Here is a 21,916-nt window from a genome sequence, read left to right as displayed (position 1 = left end):
GGTATGGTATTTCCAGCTCCACTCTCCCTCTGCCCAGTTTCTGCAAACAGCCTTCATTCACTGCACCTGTTCACCTCCCTACTCAAGCTCCCTGCTCGCCTTCATTCAGTGCCAGATTCTTGAACCTTCACCAAGTAGTAGAAATCCAGTGTTACCTTTTACTGACTCTTGACCACAAACCTCAGCCTGTTTTTTGACTCCTTGCCTTTCCCTTCTGCTCAGCTGACCTCGATACCAACCTTGCATTCTCTCTCGACTAAGCATTTGGATCACGTTTTGGCTCTGGCTTCTGCTTCTCTGTGTTTGACCCCTGCCACTGGACCACAAAGCTGGATTCCCCTTTCTGGACTCTCAACGCTCCTGGACTGCGCCGCTGTTGCAGTTCACTCTTCCTGAGTGACATCACCAGCAACAGCGAGACTACAGCCCAAGTCAAACTATGAAGACAGAAGGTTAGTGAAAAACCGTAGAACTTCTCAACACCCTTTCTCCAGAAACCAGTTCACTAACTCTTCTCTCTTGACGAGTCAGACCGGGCCCAGTACCCAGACCTCAACCAGAAGCAGTCTGTATACAATAAACACATTTAAACCTTTTCTGTGTTGTGCTGATCCAAAACTGGTTGTCAACGCTGAAGACCAATTTGTTGCAACAGGTTATAAAATTGATGTACTTTGCTACCATTTAAGTTCTCCTTAGAAGGGAAAACATTTGAATGCATTCATCAATAATATTTAGATTACCCAATTCTAACTTCTGAGGGCCAAATCAATTCATTACAAAGAGTTTCCATCGTAACATATTACTATGCGAGTCCAAATTTGTCTTTTAAGATTTATTTACAAAATGAAATCACTACAGACTTAAACAAAAAAAAGGTTAACTCTGATAATTTGGGAATCATAGTTTGAGCTGTTGCATTAAGTCTTTACTCTGAACCAGCTGTTAAATGTACTCAATGGTTTAATGAGTATAAAGCTCTGGAGCAAGGATCAACCCTTTAATTAGAAACCCTTTAGGAAAGAAAACTTCCTTAGACGGAGGACCCAATAGCTTAAAGGAGGAGTCACAAGAATGTTTGGTAATCAACGTTCCAGCGATGAGTTGTGGTTTGACTCGGCCTTATAAGCTGGTGGACCCTCATCAGCTGTAAGGATTATAGCTGAAGCTAATCAGCTCTGCACAGGAGCTTCAAGAGGTTGTTAGTCGTACAGAACAATGGAACACTGGAATCCTCACACTGAACAGTTTATTGATAAATGGTTCGCATTAGATTTTAGGTCAGAAGAAGGTTAATCTGCCAGATGATCAGAATAGTTTATGGACATGTCAGATTAGAAATTAGCATTTTGTTTATCATCTTGCTTTAAGGAACGGTCTTAAACTCTTCAACTGATGGAGTCAGGAGTGGAGGTGTGACACATCTTAAAATATTTAGTGACGAAACCCATTTCTCAGAGTTACAAAAAATATATTTTTCATCTTAGTTTTAGCTTCGTAGCTTAAATGATCACAACTTTACAAGTAAGTATGATACACTGGATTGAAAATTATGTGAATAAAATATTAAACAACAATAAAAATAATAGTTGGAATCAAAATGTAAGATAAATAAATAAATAAAAAAAACCAACCTTGATGACAACAAATACATTTAGTCAAAAGGTTGACTACTGAGTGGCTAAATTCTGTATTCTAGGCTGTGTTGAGTTTGCTTGCATGTTATTTTATTGCTTCCTTTGAATAGCGGCTGTTGGGCGGGTCTTCAGCATTAGTAGTTCTTGGACTGGCCTGTGACTGCCCTGATAAAAGTCCAGTCCTGTGATCCATTCAATGTCTCGGACCCGCGACTGGTGAAACCAAATATGATCTTCCACCCAGTGGGATTCATCATCTGCACTCTGGGAGTAAGAGAGAAAGAAATAAAACTAGATGAATTGCATTTCCTGCAAAAATACAGTGTGAATATTTATTACAGAAGAACTTGCTGAAAAACAGCTGAAATTAGCTAAAAAAATCATGCTGAAACGGAAGACCAAGTATAGTGTAGCAGAAAAAAACAGAAAGAACACATATTTGCTGAATTAGGTTTAATAAAAGCAGAAATGAGCACAAAAATTAGAAAATGAGCTTAAATAGCTGAAATTAGCCCCCAAAATAGCTGAAAAGAAGCTGAAAAGGCAGAAAGAAGCTTAAACTACCAGAAGGAAATGGAAAGAGCTGGAATGAGCTAAAAAAAAAGTGCAATTAGCTGAAAATGCTAAAATTAGCTTAAAACAACTAAATAGTGGCATAAAGTGCAGACAAAGTTGAAACTGGCAGAAAAAAGCAGGAACAAGCTGAAATTAACATTAAAAAGTGAATTATGCTCAAAGTAGCATAAATTCCTCCCCCCAAAAAGCAAAAAACACATTTATCTGAAAACAGCTGAAATTATCTAAAAAATACTTAAAAAAAATACTAGCTGAAATGGTAGAACAACTTTAAAATAAAGAAAGAACACAAGTTTGCCCATTTAGACTGAAAGAAGAAGAAACAAGCAGAAAAAGGTGGAAATTATCTGAAAAAAGCTGAAATTAGCAACAACAACAACAAAAACAACAACAAAAAAAACTGATGAAAAGTAGCTAAAGAGGTAGAAAGAAGCTTAAATTACCAGAAGGAAGTGGAAAAAGTACAGTTCTGCTGAATTAGTCTGAAAAAAGTCTAAATAGGTGCAAAAAATGTGGAATCGGGTGAGGATGCTAAAATTAGCATTAAAACAGCTAAATAGTAGCTGAAATAGAAAAAGCTGAAACTTGCAGAAATAAGCTGAAAGGAGCATAAGCTGAAACTAACAGAAGTTAGAAGAAGCACAAAAATGTTGTAGTTAGCTGAAAGACTCTGAAAGAAGTACCAAACAGCTGAAAAAACAGCTAAAATTCGCTGAAAGTAGCTGAAAAAAGTTTACATTTGCACAAGGAAGCTGAAAGAAGCTGAACCAGAACAAAATGTGAAAGGAGCAGTAAAAGGCTTTAAACAGATCTAAAGAGGTGAAGGATGTAAAATGAGATCGATTCAGTTTCTGAGGAAAAAAATGGCAGAAAAGGCTAAATATTTCAAAAAGCTAAAGTTGCACCAATACCAAAAGTCATATCATGATTGTCCTGAAAGAGCTGAACGTTTTGATTCATGATTTGTTGAAATAGCTCGAAAACTGCGGGACGAGAACCGCACTGAAAAATGTACGGAAGAAAAATGGATCACAATAGCGTGAATACTTCATGTCTTTTCTGCTTTCATACACAACGGGGAGTAACAACATTCATACTTTGTTTATTTAGAAACTTTAGTACCAGTACTTGTACATGTTCAAGTTCTTGAAGCAAATGCCACTATGCACCAAAACAAAGTGTTCTGCTTATCTGATTTTACTTAGTACAACTTTCAGCTACGTAAGACAAAATACTCATTTAGGACAAAAGGTTGTAGAACATGTGTACTTGTATTTGTGTATTTATGTCTTAAAGCTAAAAGTAAACAATTTATGTTCTTTTAATTTATCTAAAATTTTAAACACCCCAATTTAAACACATTATTCATTTTAAAGCGGTAAGAAAAGGTTTTGTCTTTGAACCATTTAATTTGGTGGTCTTAAAATATATATTTGCCTTTAAAACTGGACAGAAAATGTTTTTCAGTCCTTTTATGGTTACAGATAATAACTTGTATTTTGAAGCACTTTTGGAGATATTTTTTAAATTAAGTTTTGTTTAGTTATTTTATGTTTATTTATTTATTTTAGATTTTTTTTCACAGCTGTTCTCCAAGTCTTTAAAAATTTGGCATTTCTTTGCTTGTGTTAATTTTCTTTTTCTAAACCTCAAATTCAGACAAGTTGTAGTGTTGACAATAACTAAACATTATACATTATGTATTTTTATTTATTTCCTTTGTTTCTGGAATGGACAAGATATCTAGCTATTTGAAAAATAGGAAACAGTTTGTACAAATAAATGATGTTAAGATCTGACCTCTGTGATATCACAAGTGGAGTTCCTCAAGGTTCTGTACTTGGACCAAAGTAATTTATTTTATATGTGAATGACTTGGTAAATGTGTCAGAACTCCTTAAATGCATTCTATTTGCAGATGATACCACTTTTTTTTTTTGTTGGGGTAAAGATATAGAATGGATGTTGGAATTTGTAAAAATACAAACTTGGTTTAAACTTAATAAATTATCATTAAACTTAGATAAAACTAACTACGTGATATTAACTGTCGATGTTCCATTTAGAGTCGAGGGTGTTGAGATTTGTAGAGTTAGTGAGGTGAAGTTTTTGGGTGTTATCATTGAAAAAAAGCTGACATGGAAACATCACATAAATTCTGTAAGAATAAAAATAGCTAAATCTTGCAGTACTGTGCAAAGTAAGGGAGGTATTAAATGACAAAGCTCTGTATTTGTTGTATAACGCAATAATCGTTTCACACAATCTATAATATTGATGTTTAGGGGAAAGTGTGCAAAACAATTACAAATCCTATTCTTTTGTTTTACAGAAAAGAGCTTTAACAATTATTACCAGGAAGCATGTCAGTCACCCATCAAGTACTTTATTTGATCAACTGAAGTTATTCAAGTTCCATGATTTGGTAGATTATAGTATTTTATCAGTTATGTATAGGGCTCGCAAGTACTTTATTTGATCAACTGAAGTTATTCAAGTTCCATGATTTGGTAGATTATAGTATTTTATCAGTTATGTATAGGGCTCGTAATAACACATTACCTTTAAATATCTAATTAAATGTTGTTAAAATAGAGAGTTTTTATAATCTTAAGGGGATAAAGATATTTGGGAAACCTAAATTTCGAACTAGTTTGAAGGGACGGTCTACTTCAATCCAAGGAATTAGATTATGGAATAATCTGGCGAGTGATGTTAAAAATGCCAGATCAATGTTTATGTTTAAGAGAATGATCAAAGTTGGTTTGTTAAAAAAAATATGAAATAGCTTAATGTGTATTTGTATGAATTGTTGCTAGAGAAGGAGTTATTTTGCTTTTATGTGAAAAATATTATAGTTTGAATTATTTTTTTTGGAAAAAGGGGCAGATATAAGATTTTTCTTCTTTCTGCTGCCTTTCATTTTATTTGTGATTGTATTTCTTTTTGTATACAGAATTGTTTTGTTTAAAAAAAATGAATACGCTTTAAACTTTATAATTTTTATAATGTTATATTATATAATTTTATAATTCTGCATCGTTTTTATGTCTATATTCTGATTTGCTTCATTTTGTATGTTGCTTCGTGTGTTACCTGTTGTTCTGTCTGTACAGCACTTTGGTTAGCCTTGTCGCTGTTTTACGTGCTCTATAAATAAAATGGTACGGTATAATAAAAAACTTGATAACTTCAATATTATTATTATTATTATTTATTATTTTTCTGATTTTTTGAAATTGTACTCTATTAATCTCAAATGGGGAAATTAATTATCTGCATTTTTCCCAAAGCACATGCACATGTGAAGCAGAGGGCTGCCATCCAAGGTGTCTGAGGAGCAGCTGGGAAGGTTAAGGGCCTTGCTCAAGGGCCCAGAGTGGGGCAAATGTGGGTGCAGACAGGTGTGGGTGTTTCACCTTTTCCACCCACATTTTGATGTTGACGGTACGGGGAGTTGAATGGCGACGCTCCGATCACAGGCCCACCCTCTCTAGCCTCTGCGCCACCACTCCCCCTAGTTTTGCTAGAAGTTTAAGATGGACAGCTGTCAGAAAAGGATTTATCAGCTGTATTAACTCATCTACTTAAACCAGACTTTTACATAAAAAAAAAAAACGACTTTTTAAAGCTGTTTCATGTGAAACAATCTGATCCTGCAAGTAACAATGTTGTTGTCTTCAGGTTTCACTCCTGCTTAGGTTTCGGTACACGATAAAACCTGACGAGGACCAGACAACAAAGACGACCGTTGTTCTGTTCAGGGCTACGCTGGAAGAAATGAAAAACCTTTAGTTTTTCACAAAATATCTGATTTTGTTCCGTGTTCACTTCACTCCCCTGAGGGATTTCCAGAAAACCCTGAACATGAAAACAAAACAAAAATTGCTTTTTGTTTTGTGGAATTCCTTTGAATAGGGATGTTTCTGTTCCACTTTCTCTGGCCCAGCGGCTTGCTGACAACGGAAACAAGCAAGAATAAAGATCAAGGCTCACCCAAGTTGCTGTTTTTTTATAACTTACTTTGCAACTTTCCATGTTATCAGCTCTGTGGGGGATCAGGAAGCACGCGGTCTGCAGCTCGCCACTGCACGCACTGACTGACTGACCTGGATTCTTGCAGCTGGTCAGCACAATGAAGTAATGTGTGGGTATGGAAATGTTTGTGTTGGGCACAAACCTAAAATTACAGAGAAAAGACTTCAAGTTCTGAGAATACATGACCCCAGCTTCACACACAGTGAACCTGACCGTCTAAACTCCAGGTAATCCTGAGAATTACTGAGAAAATTTGAGTCACAAGACTTTTTTCCTGTAGTTCACATTTTAAATTAATTCCTGTGGATATACAATGAAACATGGTGGCAAATGCAACAATTGTCAAAGGACTTTGTTACAGAATATTTGCGCCCACTTGTTTTCTGCACTGTAAAAAAAAGTCTGTAAAAATTACATTAAAAAGCTGTCAGTAAAATACCATAAAATCCTAAACAGAACATCTCTGTAGTACATAAAATGTACTACTACTGTACATCATAGGTACATTAAAAACAAGTAAATGTAAAATTTTTTAATTGATGAATTAGCATAAATTTTTTTAAATTACAGTAAAAACTGGCATTTGTAGATGATAAAAATGTTAAATTTACATGTTTTAGATGTATTTATCCATAAATTATTCTGTAAAATATGTTATTTTTAATGTATTTTTTTTACATAAAATACTTGTAATAAGTACAGTGAAAATGTGGATGTTTACAAACTAATATGTAAATTTTACTTCATAAAACTGATGAATTTACAGCTTACTCTGTAAAACTATTTACATGTTCATAGTAATTTTTACAGCATTTCTCTGGCAACCTAGCTGCCATTTTTATTTAGTAAAAATTACATATTTTTTTACAACGTGATCTCTTTCTGAGAGCAAAATTTGAATAAATAGGATTTTCTGATTTCTGATGCTGCTACGGTGTGGATAGAGCAAAGAAAAAACTACAGGAAATTTGTCAGTCTTGTTTGAAGAATATTCTAAAAAGATCTATTTTGCAAATATTTTTATCACCCACTATGACATTTGTAATTATTTAAGATATTTGCTCATGTTAAATTTGATAAAGCATTAAAAATGTTTGTAATATTAAATTAACACTGTAAAAAAAAATCTCACTGTTGTATTTGTTCTTGAGTGTCGTATCGGCCATCATAGTTGTAATCAAAGGCAGGACCAGTCACCACGTTGATGCCATTGTATACAGAGGCATATTTCTTTAGCAAAGTTTTGTGGAAATAATCCCAGATCTCTGAAAAGGTAGACAAAGAAAACAAAGTGAAAAAATTAAACTAAAAAAAGAAGAATGTATCATTCAGATGTGCTTCGGGGTTTGTAGTGGTGTCAAACTGTAACTTACTTCTGAACTCTGGGTACATCGGGACTACATTACTCACGAGTAAAGCATCAAACTGCTGGTCTGCTGTTACATTTAGATCTGTAAAAATACACAAACAGACGTTAATATTTCAAATGATCGAATGTTGCATAAATCTTACTGCTCATTTTAAAATCAATAGATGATTTCATATAGCCATTTACTCCTGAAATTTAAAGGTCATGGTCGTTCTTTTAGTGTTGTACCCAAACCTTCATTTTGTTCTAGTATCCCCCGCTCAACCTCTGGATTCAAGCTGCACAGTCTGTCAGTTTAGCAGCACACCTGCTCTTTGTTAGTCATCTTACCTGATTTCTACCTTGTCATTCTCTCACCTCAGTAGACAATAAATGGTCCCTGGTATTTACCGTACGTGCTTTCTGTCAGATCCTATTACCTGTTGAGCATTCATCATTTATTATCGCAGCAGGTCTTCAATGTTATTTGTTTAGTTTTGGTTTCATAACCATGGTGATGCTAATCATAGCCTCTGAATCTAAGCCTATACTGTACATTTGGGTCATTTCACCACAACTTTAAGTTTATCACGTTTTAAACAGTGTGATAAAACTGCTGCTACACCAAACTCTCAGGTTTTAGAAGACAATTGAACTAAAATAAAATAAAAATAAGTTGATCCTCTGTTCAGGTTTTTTTTTTTTTTTTTTTTTGGTAAAGTAAGTTCATGTAGATCCTCTGGATGGTTTTGTGTTGAAATGTTTGTACTTCATCCAAAGGACTTCATCAGTCTGAGGAGCCGCAACAAACTCAGTCCCATTAGCAGCACATTCACATAGTGGACCAACCAGTTTGATGGCGATAAAGATGGTTTCTGGAGTCTCCCCTTTCCCCCATCGAGGATAGGACGAAATGTTTTATCACAAAGAAACTGTAGAGGATGTGGCTTAAATTTGTTGGATTTTCTACCTGGATTATTGAGCGTGAACTTTGATATTTTGAATCACTTTAGCCATGGCTGCCTCAGAGGAGTCGACGGGGGAGAGGGTGGACTCCAAAACCAATCTTATCACCATCAAACTGGTTGGCTCAGTATATGAGAGTGCTGCTTGTGGGACTGAGTTTGTTGTGGCTCCTCGGACTGATGAAGTCCTTTGGATGAATGACGACACGTTTCAACTCAAAGAAACCGTCCAGATGATCTGACTTAACTTTGTTAGATGTTTTACTTTCACTACTGAGCATGAATTTTGATAAGTTCATGTAGGTTAAATGATAAATTGAAGATACCAAAATAATTTCAGTTAAATAAATAAAAAAAAAAAAATCTACATACAGTATAGAGAAAATCCTATGATGCTCCGTGGTGGTATTATTTCTTGACCAGGTAGTTTTACTGTAATATTTTATCAAATGTTGTTGTGAGGAAAGAAAAGTGAGGTTTTCAAGTTAAAAATGGAATAAAAAAGTAAAACTGTTTTTGGTTTATGCCCATGAAGCCCATGGACCAGTCTGACCTGGTGTTATGTCTTGTGAAGCAGAGTGTGTACCGGGCAGATGGTGATACATACTGGGTGGATATAAAAAGGCCTGGGTCCAGTTCTCAGCAGCGACATAGTCGTCACATCTAGGACTCTGAAGGGCTGGCAGTCTCACATCAGCCCTCAGGCAGTCTGGAGTCACTGGTGGCAGTGGATCTAAACTGGTCTGTAAGGCAGGGAATGGTGTGATTTAGACCAGATTTATGAACAACGGCTGGTTTCTATTATTTTACAAAGTATTTTTTATAAAATAATTATTGTACATATTGTCAATTTCACATGGGAAGCTGCAACCAGACTGTCTCTGGTCTTAGCAGTTTACTTTCATTAACATTTCTAATAAGTAATAACTGAACAAAATGAACTTGTATATACAATCCAACAAATGATGGATAACAAGACCTTGATTTACGCATCCAAGAGCAAAATAAATATGTTTACCTGTTTTTTTAAATCATCTTAACTGACTTTTCTTTAAAAAAAATGAAGCTACAGTATGTGTTCCTGAGAGTCTTCAACATTTACATTTCTCTGGTTTACTTTAGACTTTTAACAGCAATCAGTCCACAAATCAAAGTATGGATTGTATCTGGGAAAGAATTTTAAGTGTTTTTAGGTCAAGTAAAGGTTCTTTACTGTCATTTGAATCACATGTGGTACATGAGGTGGAACAAAATTGTGTACTCAGGGTCCTGGTTATCTCCAACAATAGCAATAATATGAAGTGTAACAAGACACAGTAAATAAGGATCTAAGATATTCATTCAACCTTTATTTATACATGTTAGTTCCCATTGAGCATCGAGGACTCATTTACAAGAGAGACTTGTGTCAGACCGACCAATAATAATAATAATAATAATAATAATAATAATAATAATAATAATAATAATATAGCTTCATTCAAACCATCCACACATCCACCAGATCCCATTCCAACCAGACCATTGAAAGACACACCTCCCAAAATCAGTATCTAAACCCTGGATCCGCCCAACCCGTCTCCAACGAATGGCCACGCACCTAGAGTTGTCATTTCTAACCCGAGCCCTGAGCCCGGCCCTGCCCAACCCCATTTCGGGGTAGGCCGGTCCATGATATTGTGCTGGATGGACGGGTTGGGTCGGTGTCGGGCTTTGATTGGGTCAGGATCAACCACAATCCAATTATATGATAACATGGCCTGCCATACAATCACCAGCCGCACGCGGCCATTTCACCGCGAGCTGACCGGCCTTGAAGGAGGTAAAAAGTTCAGATAAGCTTCAGTTGGGACAATACTGCCAGGAAGCAACCCATCAGTCCAAATGGACATTCATTCAGCTGCTGCACTCAGCCGCTGCACTCAGCAGATGCACGCGGCCGATGACCCAAACAGGTGAGATCCCAAAGCGGACATGTGTCAGAGCAGGGTCCGTGAATAAATCAGAATGCAGACAGAAACAGGGTTTAAATGCTCTTTACAGCCTTGAAAGGACAAACACCCACTCAGCTCTAATCTTCTGCACCTTAATTCAGCCGCGCATCCCCAACCGTTAATAACTAATTAAAAATGTCAGTTTTGTTTCCGGGTTCAGACCTGTAATTACTATTAATTTGTCAGGTCATGTGGGGTTTGCAAGTGATAACTGAGGGCTGGGGCCGGGTTGGATTGGATTTTTTGGGTCCGAATGCAACCCTAGATGCACCACAGAGCTCTAAGGCCACTGCAACCAAACCTCCACCCAAGAAACATACCCCCGACCCAGGAATCCTCGAATCCTCACCAACCATAGACCCATGTCCAATTCAACCCCCATCTCAAAAACTCCAGAGAAAACAGCCGCAGGTCAGATGCGTAAACATCCGCAAAGTAACAATCCACTCGAGGAGCCCAAATCAGGGTCCAGAGCTCATCACAGCACAGAAAGAGCACTGGTGAAAGTCACACCACTATGGCCCCCAACAATGGACCTGTGCCCACACTGGTCCTGCCAGTCCCCAGCGCCGCACCCAACACAGTATATAAAATAAGATATACGCAAAATGAATGTCAGTTATGAATGCCATAATACGCTAAACTCTTTTACTCCACATATTTTATAAGCTGTCTAATAATTTAACAAATATTCATGAATCATGGGAAAACATGAGGTACAGCTCTTATATTTGCACACAACTCTCGAGCTGACCAATTTGTTCTTGTTCTTATAGACATTTAATGTATCACATCTGCGTCACATTTGGTCAGTGGAAAGTTCAAGAAGAGGGTTTTCTGTTATTTTAACAAAGTTTTCCCACAAAAACGTGCCTTATTGTGAATTGGGTGCGTCCAAACATAAGAATGATACTTTTAGTGAATCACTAACCTCCTAAAACACTTACAGGCTTTGAAATGGTGAAGGAGCTCCACAGAGGCATAACGACCTCATGGCTGTAGGCGCTGATGAACCCCTCATGGTGGAGGACGCAGTAACTCCGATCAGGCTGCAGCATTTGAGGACGACCAAACAGCATGTGTTTCCTCTCCTCCATAGATACTAGTTAGGAATATAAGCAAACACCATGGTAAAAGTCATTAATGCACACATCGAAGAACAGTTTAAACAGCGTTTGTGAGCAAGTTTTTATGAAGAGATGATACTGAATGAACCGAAAAGCTTAATTATTTCATGAAAATCAAAGTAAAAACATGACAACTGAGTTAGATATCAATTAAACAAATTGTCTTACTCAAATAGTTACCATAAAACATATTTTAAAATTGGTTAAAATAAAATGTCACTCACTCTGCTCTGCTGTTAGATTCAAACGGCTGTTGATGTTTTCAGGCTGTAAGCAGACACAGGTTCAAGATAGAGAGTTTAATTTAAACACTTTGCTGTTCAGATCAAGTTAAATATGTTTTTTTATTATTATTTTATTTCTAAATGTACACAGAGCACAATGCAAGTTTTAAACCTTTATATCCTCACACTCTGACAGCATGAAGTTTCATCACAACCACAGACTTGGATATCAGGCATTCTTTTTAAAGATTGCTCTAAAAACTTATAAAAATCTAAGACATCACATTCTTATTCTAAGTCATGTTAAATGTGAGAAAAAATTATTCATTTCTAAGTTGCAGTATCTTAAAGCAGACTGAGAAAACAAATCCTGGGTATAAAAAACATATTTTTTTAACTGAGCATAAAGAGAATCAACTTCATGCCACCTTTAAAAGTTTAATGTAAGCACATTTTAAGGTATTTTATTCATAAATTAAATAACAGGTCACAAAAAGTCAACAACAGTCTTTACTGATCAGAACAGCATCAGTTATTAGCTGTGGTGTTTAGACACAACTTTACCATAGGGCAACAGGGACTGAAAGACCGACGTTTCTGTTATCAGAAGCCAGTTTGGTTGGGTGAAGGAGCTCCAAAACAACTTCTCCTGAAGTTATGACTTAACAGTCAGTCAGAGCCTCGAGTAACCCACAGAAATAAACTTTCCCAAGAAGTACGTTCAAAAACAAACTATCTTCTGCCCACCTCCCTTATTGCACATGAATAAAAGCTAACAGTCATGGGATTTTTAGTCAAGGTTTATGGATGTTTTTTTACTACTACGGCTGAGAATGTTAACTGCCCACGAACCATGTGTTTGAGTTACCGGAGAGTTTCTTTCCTCTATGAGAGAGGGCTGAATGAGGAGCTGCATGTGCAGCTGGGTGGCCGAGGTCATCGGTGTCTGCCTGTGAGCCGGGAGCTGGTAGGCTTATAAAAGCAATTCTCCCACGCTGCCCGTGGCAGATTCTCATGACTGAACTGCATTCAAGGTTCAAGGTTCTTTATTGTCATTTGCACACATGCGATACATAAGGTGGAACAAAATTGTGTACCCAAGATCACAGTTACACCCAAAAATAGCAATAATATAAATTATAAAAAAAAGAAAACCGTATACAAGGATATAAGATAAATGCTAAGCAATGGGGGAGAGAGATGGGGAAGAGACAGGGCAGCCGACCTGTGACCAGAAAATCGCGGCTCGACTCCCCGCCATTCCCACCTGTCATGGTGTTCCTGAGCAACACACCTAATCCCTAATTGCTCCGCAGGCACTTACATAGCTGCTCACTGCTCCACCTGAGTGCATCTCATAAATGCAGAGAACTAATTGGGAATATGGGAGCATACAATGATGACAACACATAGCATTTTATAACTTCTGTACATGCGTGTAACCTGTGGTGAATGTTTGCCCTTGCAAGTAAAACCAGTTAAATATCTTCTTGTGTCCTCGAGTGTGGCTTCCTTGAGTAAGTAAAATGAATAAAGGATATTTTTATCCAACACTAACTGCCTCTGTCTCGTTTACTGAAAAATATGTTTTGGCACTATGATCACATTCAGAATCAGCTAAATGCCAATAAGCACAATAAATATTATCAACTGCACGCCTCTCTAGTATGAATCTAAATGGCAACAAGTAGATGCGATAACACTGACCAGAGCTGGACAGGAGCATCCCAAGTCATCCACAGGGTCTAGGCTGACCAGCGGGCACTGCGTTGGCCTACTCTGCTCTGCTGGGGACGTTGGCGTGTAGTAAGGCTTCCTCAGGATGTGATTCATGCTGCCATGGGTCCCATTGTTGTCAACAGGAGAGATCTCTAGTACATCTGTGAATGAACAAGTTAAAACTTGTAGGCAAAAACAAATATGGCTAATTATACCCTGCTCTTGTGTGGCATTTGAAAGTTTCCTGTTCTTGACTGCCAAGCACTTGTTTTGTATCTTTTCATCTCAAGGGAAGATCAAATCTGCACCAAACCATGTTTTGTACACTTTTTAGACTCTGTAAGTGACTGTGTAACAAAAGGAAGGAAGAGTACGAGAAAATCATGAAATACTATGAGCTAAAAGAGGAAATACAGAAGTTGAGGGGAGTCGAAGCATCAGTGGAGCCCTCGGTGCTGTGACCCCAAGAATGGAAGAGTGGCTCCAACAGATCCCAGGAACAACCTCAGAAATCTCTGTCCAGAAGAGTGCAGTCCTAGGAACAGTTATACTGAACAGAACCCTCCCAGGCCTCTGGTGGAGGACCTGAGCTTGAAGTTAAGTGGAACTAAATAGTGCAAGCTGTGTTGTTTGTTATATATCTGTAAAATAACATAGTTTTAATATATACAGTTTTCTTTAAAAATTGAATATAATACTCACCACACATGAGATTGTACAGCTCAATGTTAGAAAACGGTTCAATGGTTGTTTTTTGATGAAATTTGGGTCCGTAGCTGAGAAACATGGCCTGCAAAAACAACAGAAAAGACAAAAAAGTGGTTTCATCTGACGAGAAAGGAGAAAGTAACAGATTAGTGAGAGAAAACTTTACACTCACATGCATGCTCTCGACATCATTGTCGTAGCCGTGATTACCACCAGAGCAGAACGTGAGAGATCCTGGAGCTCTGTAGAAAAATGATGGGGAAAAAACGTTATTCATTTGAGAGCCAGTATACAACCATTTCTGACGGGCTTGTAGTTTATGCTGATGTTTTTTTTTTTTTTTATCTATCAGTATTCTTCCTCCTCCATGTCACTGTCCTCTCTCCAACTACCTCCATGTCCTCTCTAACTGCATCCATATATCTCCTCTTTGTCTTTTCCTGGCAACTGCATTTCTAACATCCTTCTACCAATATACAGTACCCACTGTCCCTCCTCTTGACATGTCCAAACCATCTCAGTCTGGCCTCTCTAACTTTATCTCCCAGTTTTCAACCTGTGCTGTACCTCTGATGATCTCATTCCTAATCTTATCCACCTTTGTCACTCCTAAGGAGAACCTCAACATCTTTATTTCTGATACTTCCAGTTTCTTCTCCTGTCTTTTTGTCAATGCCACTGTCTCCAGATCATGCAGCATAGCTTTTCTCACCACTGTCTTGTAATCTTGTCATTTGATTTTTGCTGACACCCTTTTGTCTCAAATCACTCCTGACACTTTTCTCCATCCACTCCATCCTGCCTGGACTCTCTTCTTCACCTCTTTATCACACTACCCATTTTCCTGGACAGTTGATCCCAAGTACTTGAAGTCCTGCACTTTTTTGACCTCTGCTCCTTGTAGCCACCAGCCTTCCTCTCATCCACACACCTGTACTCTGTCTTACTACAGCTGACATTCATTCCTCTTCATTCAAGTGCATACCTCCACCTCTCCAAGTTCTCTTCCACCTGTTCCCTGTTCTCACCACAGATCACAATGTCATCCGCAAATATACTCCGTAGGAATTTCTGCTTGACCTCATCTGTTAGTCACAGAACAAGATGTCAAAACTTGAAAATGGGTGAGGTACTGGGCCTTTTTCCTCATGATAAATCGCTGCATTTGGGTCAGTCTTTATTGGATACAGACATAAACTAAACACTAGCAAGACATACATGTTGCATACTGTACATGCAGGGAGTACCTCTCAAAGAGCCATTTAGTTTCAACCAGAACGTTGACATCTTCAATGCGACGACTGCTGGCAAAGTGAAGGCGTTTGGGTAGATTGGCTTTGAGGTATGGCTTGATCTTTTGGTCTGGCTTCTTGCACTTAAATCATCACAAAAACAGAAACTGATTTTCTATGAAACGTTCACAATTTTAAACATTAACTGGGTTAAATTTTTACACGTTAGATTAGTTTAATATAAGTTGCATAGCTTAACAATATTTGTTTTGAATGTAACATGTATTGTAACTGAAAATTGATTTTGTGGAATGGTGGAGAGCTAAAGTCTGATCCCCACGTAAACACCAAGGTGCAAGCACCAAAAGCATCCATTCAATACTTACAGACATTTTGGATACAAGTCTTTCCGAGTCCACTAGAAAACAAAAAAAAATTGTTACTAAAACGTAAATATTGCTGTGACATAAACTTGATATCAAACCAAATGAAACTAGACATCACAACAAAACTTTTATCCTGGACTTTAATATTTTAACAATGTCTTTAGATGTTAACGGTATTTTATTAGTATTGTATGATGTACTTGAGTGGGAGTTCTGCTCTGCCAGCTCCTGCACCCACAGCCAGACTCTAATCAGCTACACCTGTGGATCATCGACTTCAAGAGCATGAGGAGCATAAAAGGCTGCAGAAGACATTCAGACAGCGCTGGAGCATTACCTGCATATAGTAGCCTTGTTCTAGCCTTTTTCTCATGTCTTAAACCAAGTATTAATGATTTGTAGTTTTCTCCATGCCTCCAGTGAGTTTCGCTTGATGTTCTCCTGTTGCCTGATTTCTCCTCAGCTGTCTTCACACCTTCCTACCACTTGCCTAACACGTGTCATCACTCAGACGTACACCTCCTTTGCCTGGACCATTTGGGTCAGTTCTCCCCACATCTGACCTCAACCTAAATCATAAGGAAAATCAGCAATAACATGATCACCCTTGACTATAAGAACTCTAATTGCCTCTTTTTTCCTCAGGGTTTCAGTCCTCTGCCTGGTTTATTGCATTATTTATCACTTGTAAATAAACACGGTAAATTCATTGAGTCTTAGTGTCTGTTCTCATTGGTTCTTGTATCTGGGTATAACCGCAATCAGAACAACTTGAAAGGAATTCATTTAAAAATACACTGTTTTTCTGTTATTTTACACTAGAGCAACATGTTCTCATTTATTTACAGAAGAGGTTATAACCTTTTATAGGAACATATAATAATAAAAATAACAGACCTAAAGAAGTAAAGTTTGTTTTTTGAAATCATAAATTTGAAAGTAAAAATTAACCAACAACTTGTTTTGAGTGATGGTACATTTTTGTCCCAGAAGCTAGGTTAGCTAATTTTAGTTCAGAATAATAAATGTGCTCATCTTAATAAATTAGCAGATGTTCTTTTCAGTTTTTTTTTTTTTTTTTTCCACAAGGGAATCTTGGCAGCATGGGCTCGGTGCTTTCAGGTTTTTCTTTGTTGGCTCTTGGTTGTATTTAAAAGTGACAATTACCAAATTAAGTCACCTGTTTTGAACCTTGCAGATTAGAACTCCGGCTTCATATTGTATTATTAGTGTGATCAGTAAGATCTATGAGCTTGCTACATGTTTACTCACAGATGGTGTTTTCATTCTTGGCTCTGATGCGTCCAAACGGCCCCTCAGTAACCACATAATTGTTGGTATCGCCAACCAGTTCTTCCATGACTTCCTTCCTGTCACAGCTGGTTTCTTCCATACCTGCCAAGAATTTAGATGTATGAATCTACATGACATCATGATTTATTTTCAAGGAAACTTGAGGAAGTAATTTAGCAGGGAAAATGTCACATCGGCAATTCTTCTTTGTGGTTTCTTTCCTTGGTTTTAGATGAAAGGTTGATCATAGGAGGAAAATAAATTTAATGACTAAAATAAAGCTACCTAAACCAACCTTGCCTTATGTGAAGAAGTAATTGCCCTGTAAACCTAAAAACTGGTTGTGTCACCTTGATGGCAACAACAGTGACCAAGAATTTGTCATAACTGGACAACAAAAAGGGTCTTTCTCACGGCTTCGGGGGAATTTTGCTGCTGTACTTCAAATAATCCTGCTGTAAAACTCAATAGAACTAGGGCTTGAACTGATGGCTGGACATTTTCCTTCGGGACTTTCTAAAAGAGAGCTGAAATGATAGTTCCAACTCTTATGGTAAGTCATCTAGGTCCTGAAGCAGCACAGCAGCACCAGACCACCACACTACCACCACCATATTTGGCTGTGGTTATGATATTCTGTTTTAGGAATGTAATGTTAGACTTGAAACAGATGCAATAGGACATATATTCCAAAAACTTCCATTTTTGTCTCATAAGTCCACAGAGTACTTTCCCAAATGTTAGGGGAACATCATGTGTTTTTTTAGTGAGCATGAGACTATGATTTTGTGAGATAGTGTTTTTGTTCTTGGAATACTCCCACAGAAAACATTTTTTTCTTATTGTTAAATTATGAATGCTGACCTTTACTTGAGGCAAGTGAGGCCTGCAGGGCTTTAGTCCATGTTCTAGGCTATTTTGCCAACTTTTGGACGAGTTGTTGATGATATAAGTTTGGTTGGCTGGCCCTCCTGAGTGTTCAACACCCATCCATATTATCTCTGTGGATAAGGGCTCTTTTTGAATAATGGCTTCATACAGACCTGACACTAATTAGGCTTGGGTGTAGCTAATGAGAGTGAATTCAGCTTTTCAAAATTATCATTAATGATAATTAATTCATGCTTTAACAAGGGAGGAGTTGTTTTTGTCACATAGGACCAGGTGAATATGAATAGGAGTATTGTGGGCTCTGTGCCGGTCTGTTGAGGTGAAGAGCAAGCTGACCTATAAGGCAAGGCTCTATGTTCACCAGTCAGTCTACGTTCCTACCCTGACCTATGCCCACAAACTCTGGGTAGTGACTGAAAGAACAAGATTGCAGATTCAGGCAGTTGAAATGAGTTTCCTCCGCTGGGTAGCTGGACTCTCCCTTAGAGATAGGGTGAGAAGTTCAGTTATCTGGAAAAGACTCGGAGTAGAACCACTACTCCTCCAGTTTTAGAGTCAGTGGAGGTGTTTCATGCTTCCTGGGCACCTCCCTATGAGGTTCTCCAGTGATGTCAGATTGGGAGGAAATCCTAGGGAAGACCAAGAACATGCTCGAGAAACTATGTCTCTTGGTTGGCCTGAGAAGGCCTTGGGGAACTCAAGAGCTGGAAGAGGTGGCTGTGGAAAGAGATGTCTGGACCTCCCTGCTCAAGCTGCTGCCCTCACAACGCAACTCCAGAACAAGCTGATGATGGATAGATGGCTGGATGGATTGAAGTTGGATAGACATTGTCCCCTTAATAAATGAAATCATCATTTAAAAACTGTGTTTTTGTATTTACTCAGGTTGTATTTTTCTGATGTTAAAAGTCTGTACACTGACCATATACAGTAAATACATGCAGGAGATCATCTGTCTGTCTTCATCACTACTTGGCTGTATGTAATGGTAACTGTGTCACTGTAAAAAGTCTGCTTCCACAAGCTGAGCACTTTCTAGGATTGCACAAAGTTTGAGTCAGTGTTTGGTAGGGCTGGTGGAAAAACAACTCCAAAATATTCAAAAAATCAATTAAGTTTGTGCTTTAGACCAATAGAATGAAGAAGGTTTAGCTACAAACATAAAAAAGGATCAGGATAAAAATAAAAAATAAACAAACAGAAGTTTCAGTTTGAGGGCAGCACGGTGGCACAACTGGTAGAGCTGCTGCCTCTCAGCGAGCAGGTCCCTGGTTCAAACCCCGGTCCAGGGGCCTTTCTGGGTGGAGTTTGCATGTTCTCTCCGTGCATGCGTGGGTTTTCTCCGGGTACTCCGGTTTCCTCCCACAGTCCAAAAACATGCATGTTAGGCTGATTGGTAACTCTAAATTGTCCCTAGGTGTGAGTGAGAGAGTGAATGGTTGTTTGTCTTGTTTGTCTCTATGTGGCCCTGTGATGGACTTGCGACCCGTCCAGGGTGTACCCCGCCCCTCGCACAGTGATTGCTGGACATGGGCACCAGCGACCCCCGTGACCCAAAATGGAATAAGCGGGTAAAGAAAATGGATGGATGGATGGATGGAAGTTTCAGTTTGAATCCGGGTCACGGCACCAACCGTTAAAAACGGGAGCTGGCTCGCTGCGGTCACCGGACCCGGAAACCCCCTCCAGCCCACGTCTCTCCCCCGGCTCGAACCTCCCTCAGAAGTGGCAACTCACAATATCAATAAATCAATGAAACGTCAATTAAGTTTTACCAATTGTATTAAATCAAGGTAGGAAAAGGTTACAGTTTACAGCGCTGGCCTCTCCGTTCTATGACGCGTTCACAAACCCGGAAGAGCCCCGATGTCCCATGTCATTACTCATTTATAGGGTCCTAGACTCCTCCTTCACAGAAAGGGTGCTCAACCTGTCAGTGTGTGAGGGGGTGTGACTAAGTGCGATCTCAATGGATCTTATGTAGTTCTGATGTGTTAAGAAATATGAGACGGTGCTTCAAAAGCCTTTCTACGTGATGTGGCAAGCATATTAAACTCTATTCCTTGACAGATATTGAATCCCAGGGAGACTTTTTTTAGAGTTGCTGGCCCAGTTTAACCCAGTCAGAACTGGGTCATAATTCCATTATAATCCCGTCTTTGAGCAGATCAAAACCATAGGACCAGTCTAAAAATATCTTAACACTTTCCAAGAACTTGACTTCTCCAGACTCTTTGCTCCTTCAACATGCAACTTGAAAATAAACACAAACTCCTCATACACATTCCTCTGGGAGTTTTAGGAAATGTGGAAACTGTTTTTAACATGAGAAAAACTGCTTATGTCAAAATATCACATGAAATCCTCACAAACATAACCTCACATCAGAATTCCAGGACTGTTTACACCTAACAGTTTTTATCTTTTTATTTGTTAACCTTTATTCAACCAGGCAAATCCCACAGAGCACAGATCTCTTTTGCAAGAAGACCTGAAGGCAGCCTAACATGCATGTTTTGGACTGTGGGAGGAAACCAGAGTACTCAGACAACACAATATGAAATCTAAAATGACTAATGTCTCAGTTTACAGCCATAAAACAAACAACAAAAAAAATGCATCCAACAGGGGTCATATGAAACTTATATCACCCAGAATGATTTGTGTTACCATGATCAGCAACAATAATGATGTTCAGACAGCGGTGGAGGTCAATCTGCTTCAGGCCATTCATGAGCTGACCCATTATCTTGTCCACAGCCTGGATGGATGAAATAACCTGGGGGAAACACGTGAAACAAAGTTTCAGTAGCTGCGGCCACACAGAACATGATTAGAAAGATAATGTGATGGTGTATATAGGAAAACCCCACATTATTTTTATCGTAGAGTGGTTAGGGTCTTTGTTTTCCTGTCTCACAAGAGAAAGGGTTTTGGTTGCATTTATGGAGAGAGAAGATGTGAGTATCAGGCTTGGATGAAGCCAGGAGCATTAAGCCTGACACTGTATTTAGTTACTTTCCTTCTAATTCACCTACATGCATGCAACCAAAACCTGTCTCTTGTGAGCCAGGCAAACAAAGACACTAACCATCCTCCAATGAAAGGAGTTTAACATTACCTTCTATATCAAATGAGGTTTTATTTTCTATTTCAGCATGATGTATTTCTCATTAAAGTTGGCTCTCTTTTTATTGAATGCTAAATGGACTGTACTTGTAGCACCTATCTGTCTTATCAAGATACTCAAAGCGCTTTACAACACAATTTGTGCCCTCATTTGACCATTCTTACAGCACTCTATTAGATCTATACAAAAGAATAATCAGTGCTTTAGATCACATTTATACACTGATGGGACACATCAGAGACAATGTGGGGTTCAGTGTCGTGTCCAGGGACACTCAGCATGTGACTATTGGTGGAACTGAACCCCCAACTCTCCCATTGGAGGAAGACTGCTCTAACCACGCAGCCATAGCTGCCCCTGAACTGAAATGCGACATGATAAAATGGATGTCGAGACAGGAAACTGCTGCAGTTTTTAGGGATTGCACACATCTGGATAAGCACATCCAGTAATTATCTTGGTCAAACAACCTCTCAGGCTTTTCCTTTAGAAAACTGCAGGGACGTTTTTTTTAAACAAGTCATTGCCTGGAAGACAAAATTCAAGGATGTTGTGAAAGTAAAACCTTTTTAACAAAAGCACCCAGAGTAAGTGTCATCCACCATGATGCTGTTATTACACAGAACACTTTCTCCTAAAGGCATGACA

General features: G+C 38.3%; 1 protein-coding gene across 1 annotated transcript in view; it reads right to left on the bottom strand.

The window, feature by feature from the left end:
• Nucleotides 1-1,683: 1,683 nt before the first annotated feature.
• The window catches only part of LOC119425593 (venom phosphodiesterase 1), a 46,800-nt gene continuing 26,567 nt past the window's right edge, over nt 1,684-21,916 (bottom strand). The window contains exons 12-25 of the mRNA XM_037693125.1: nt 20,809-20,917; nt 17,227-17,349; nt 15,955-15,986; nt 15,584-15,711; nt 14,509-14,578; nt 14,331-14,418; nt 13,617-13,789; nt 11,910-11,952; nt 11,506-11,660; nt 9,172-9,307; nt 7,625-7,702; nt 7,384-7,516; nt 6,237-6,393; nt 1,684-1,901 (exon numbers count right to left, since the gene is read on the bottom strand). Coding sequence (XP_037549053.1) covers nt 1,728-1,901; nt 6,237-6,393; nt 7,384-7,516; nt 7,625-7,702; nt 9,172-9,307; nt 11,506-11,660; nt 11,910-11,952; nt 13,617-13,789; nt 14,331-14,418; nt 14,509-14,578; nt 15,584-15,711; nt 15,955-15,986; nt 17,227-17,349; nt 20,809-20,917 — 1,599 coding nt within the window. The 3' untranslated portion in view covers nt 1,684-1,727. The remainder of the gene's footprint in view (nt 1,902-6,236; nt 6,394-7,383; nt 7,517-7,624; nt 7,703-9,171; nt 9,308-11,505; nt 11,661-11,909; nt 11,953-13,616; nt 13,790-14,330; nt 14,419-14,508; nt 14,579-15,583; nt 15,712-15,954; nt 15,987-17,226; nt 17,350-20,808; nt 20,918-21,916) is intronic.

This window comes from Nematolebias whitei, chromosome 19 (assembly GCF_014905685.2).
Source record: "Nematolebias whitei isolate Nwh7 chromosome 19, NemWhi1, whole genome shotgun sequence".
NCBI lineage: Eukaryota > Metazoa > Chordata > Actinopteri > Cyprinodontiformes > Rivulidae > Nematolebias > Nematolebias whitei.
This window is presented reverse-complemented; position numbering and strand designations above follow the sequence as displayed.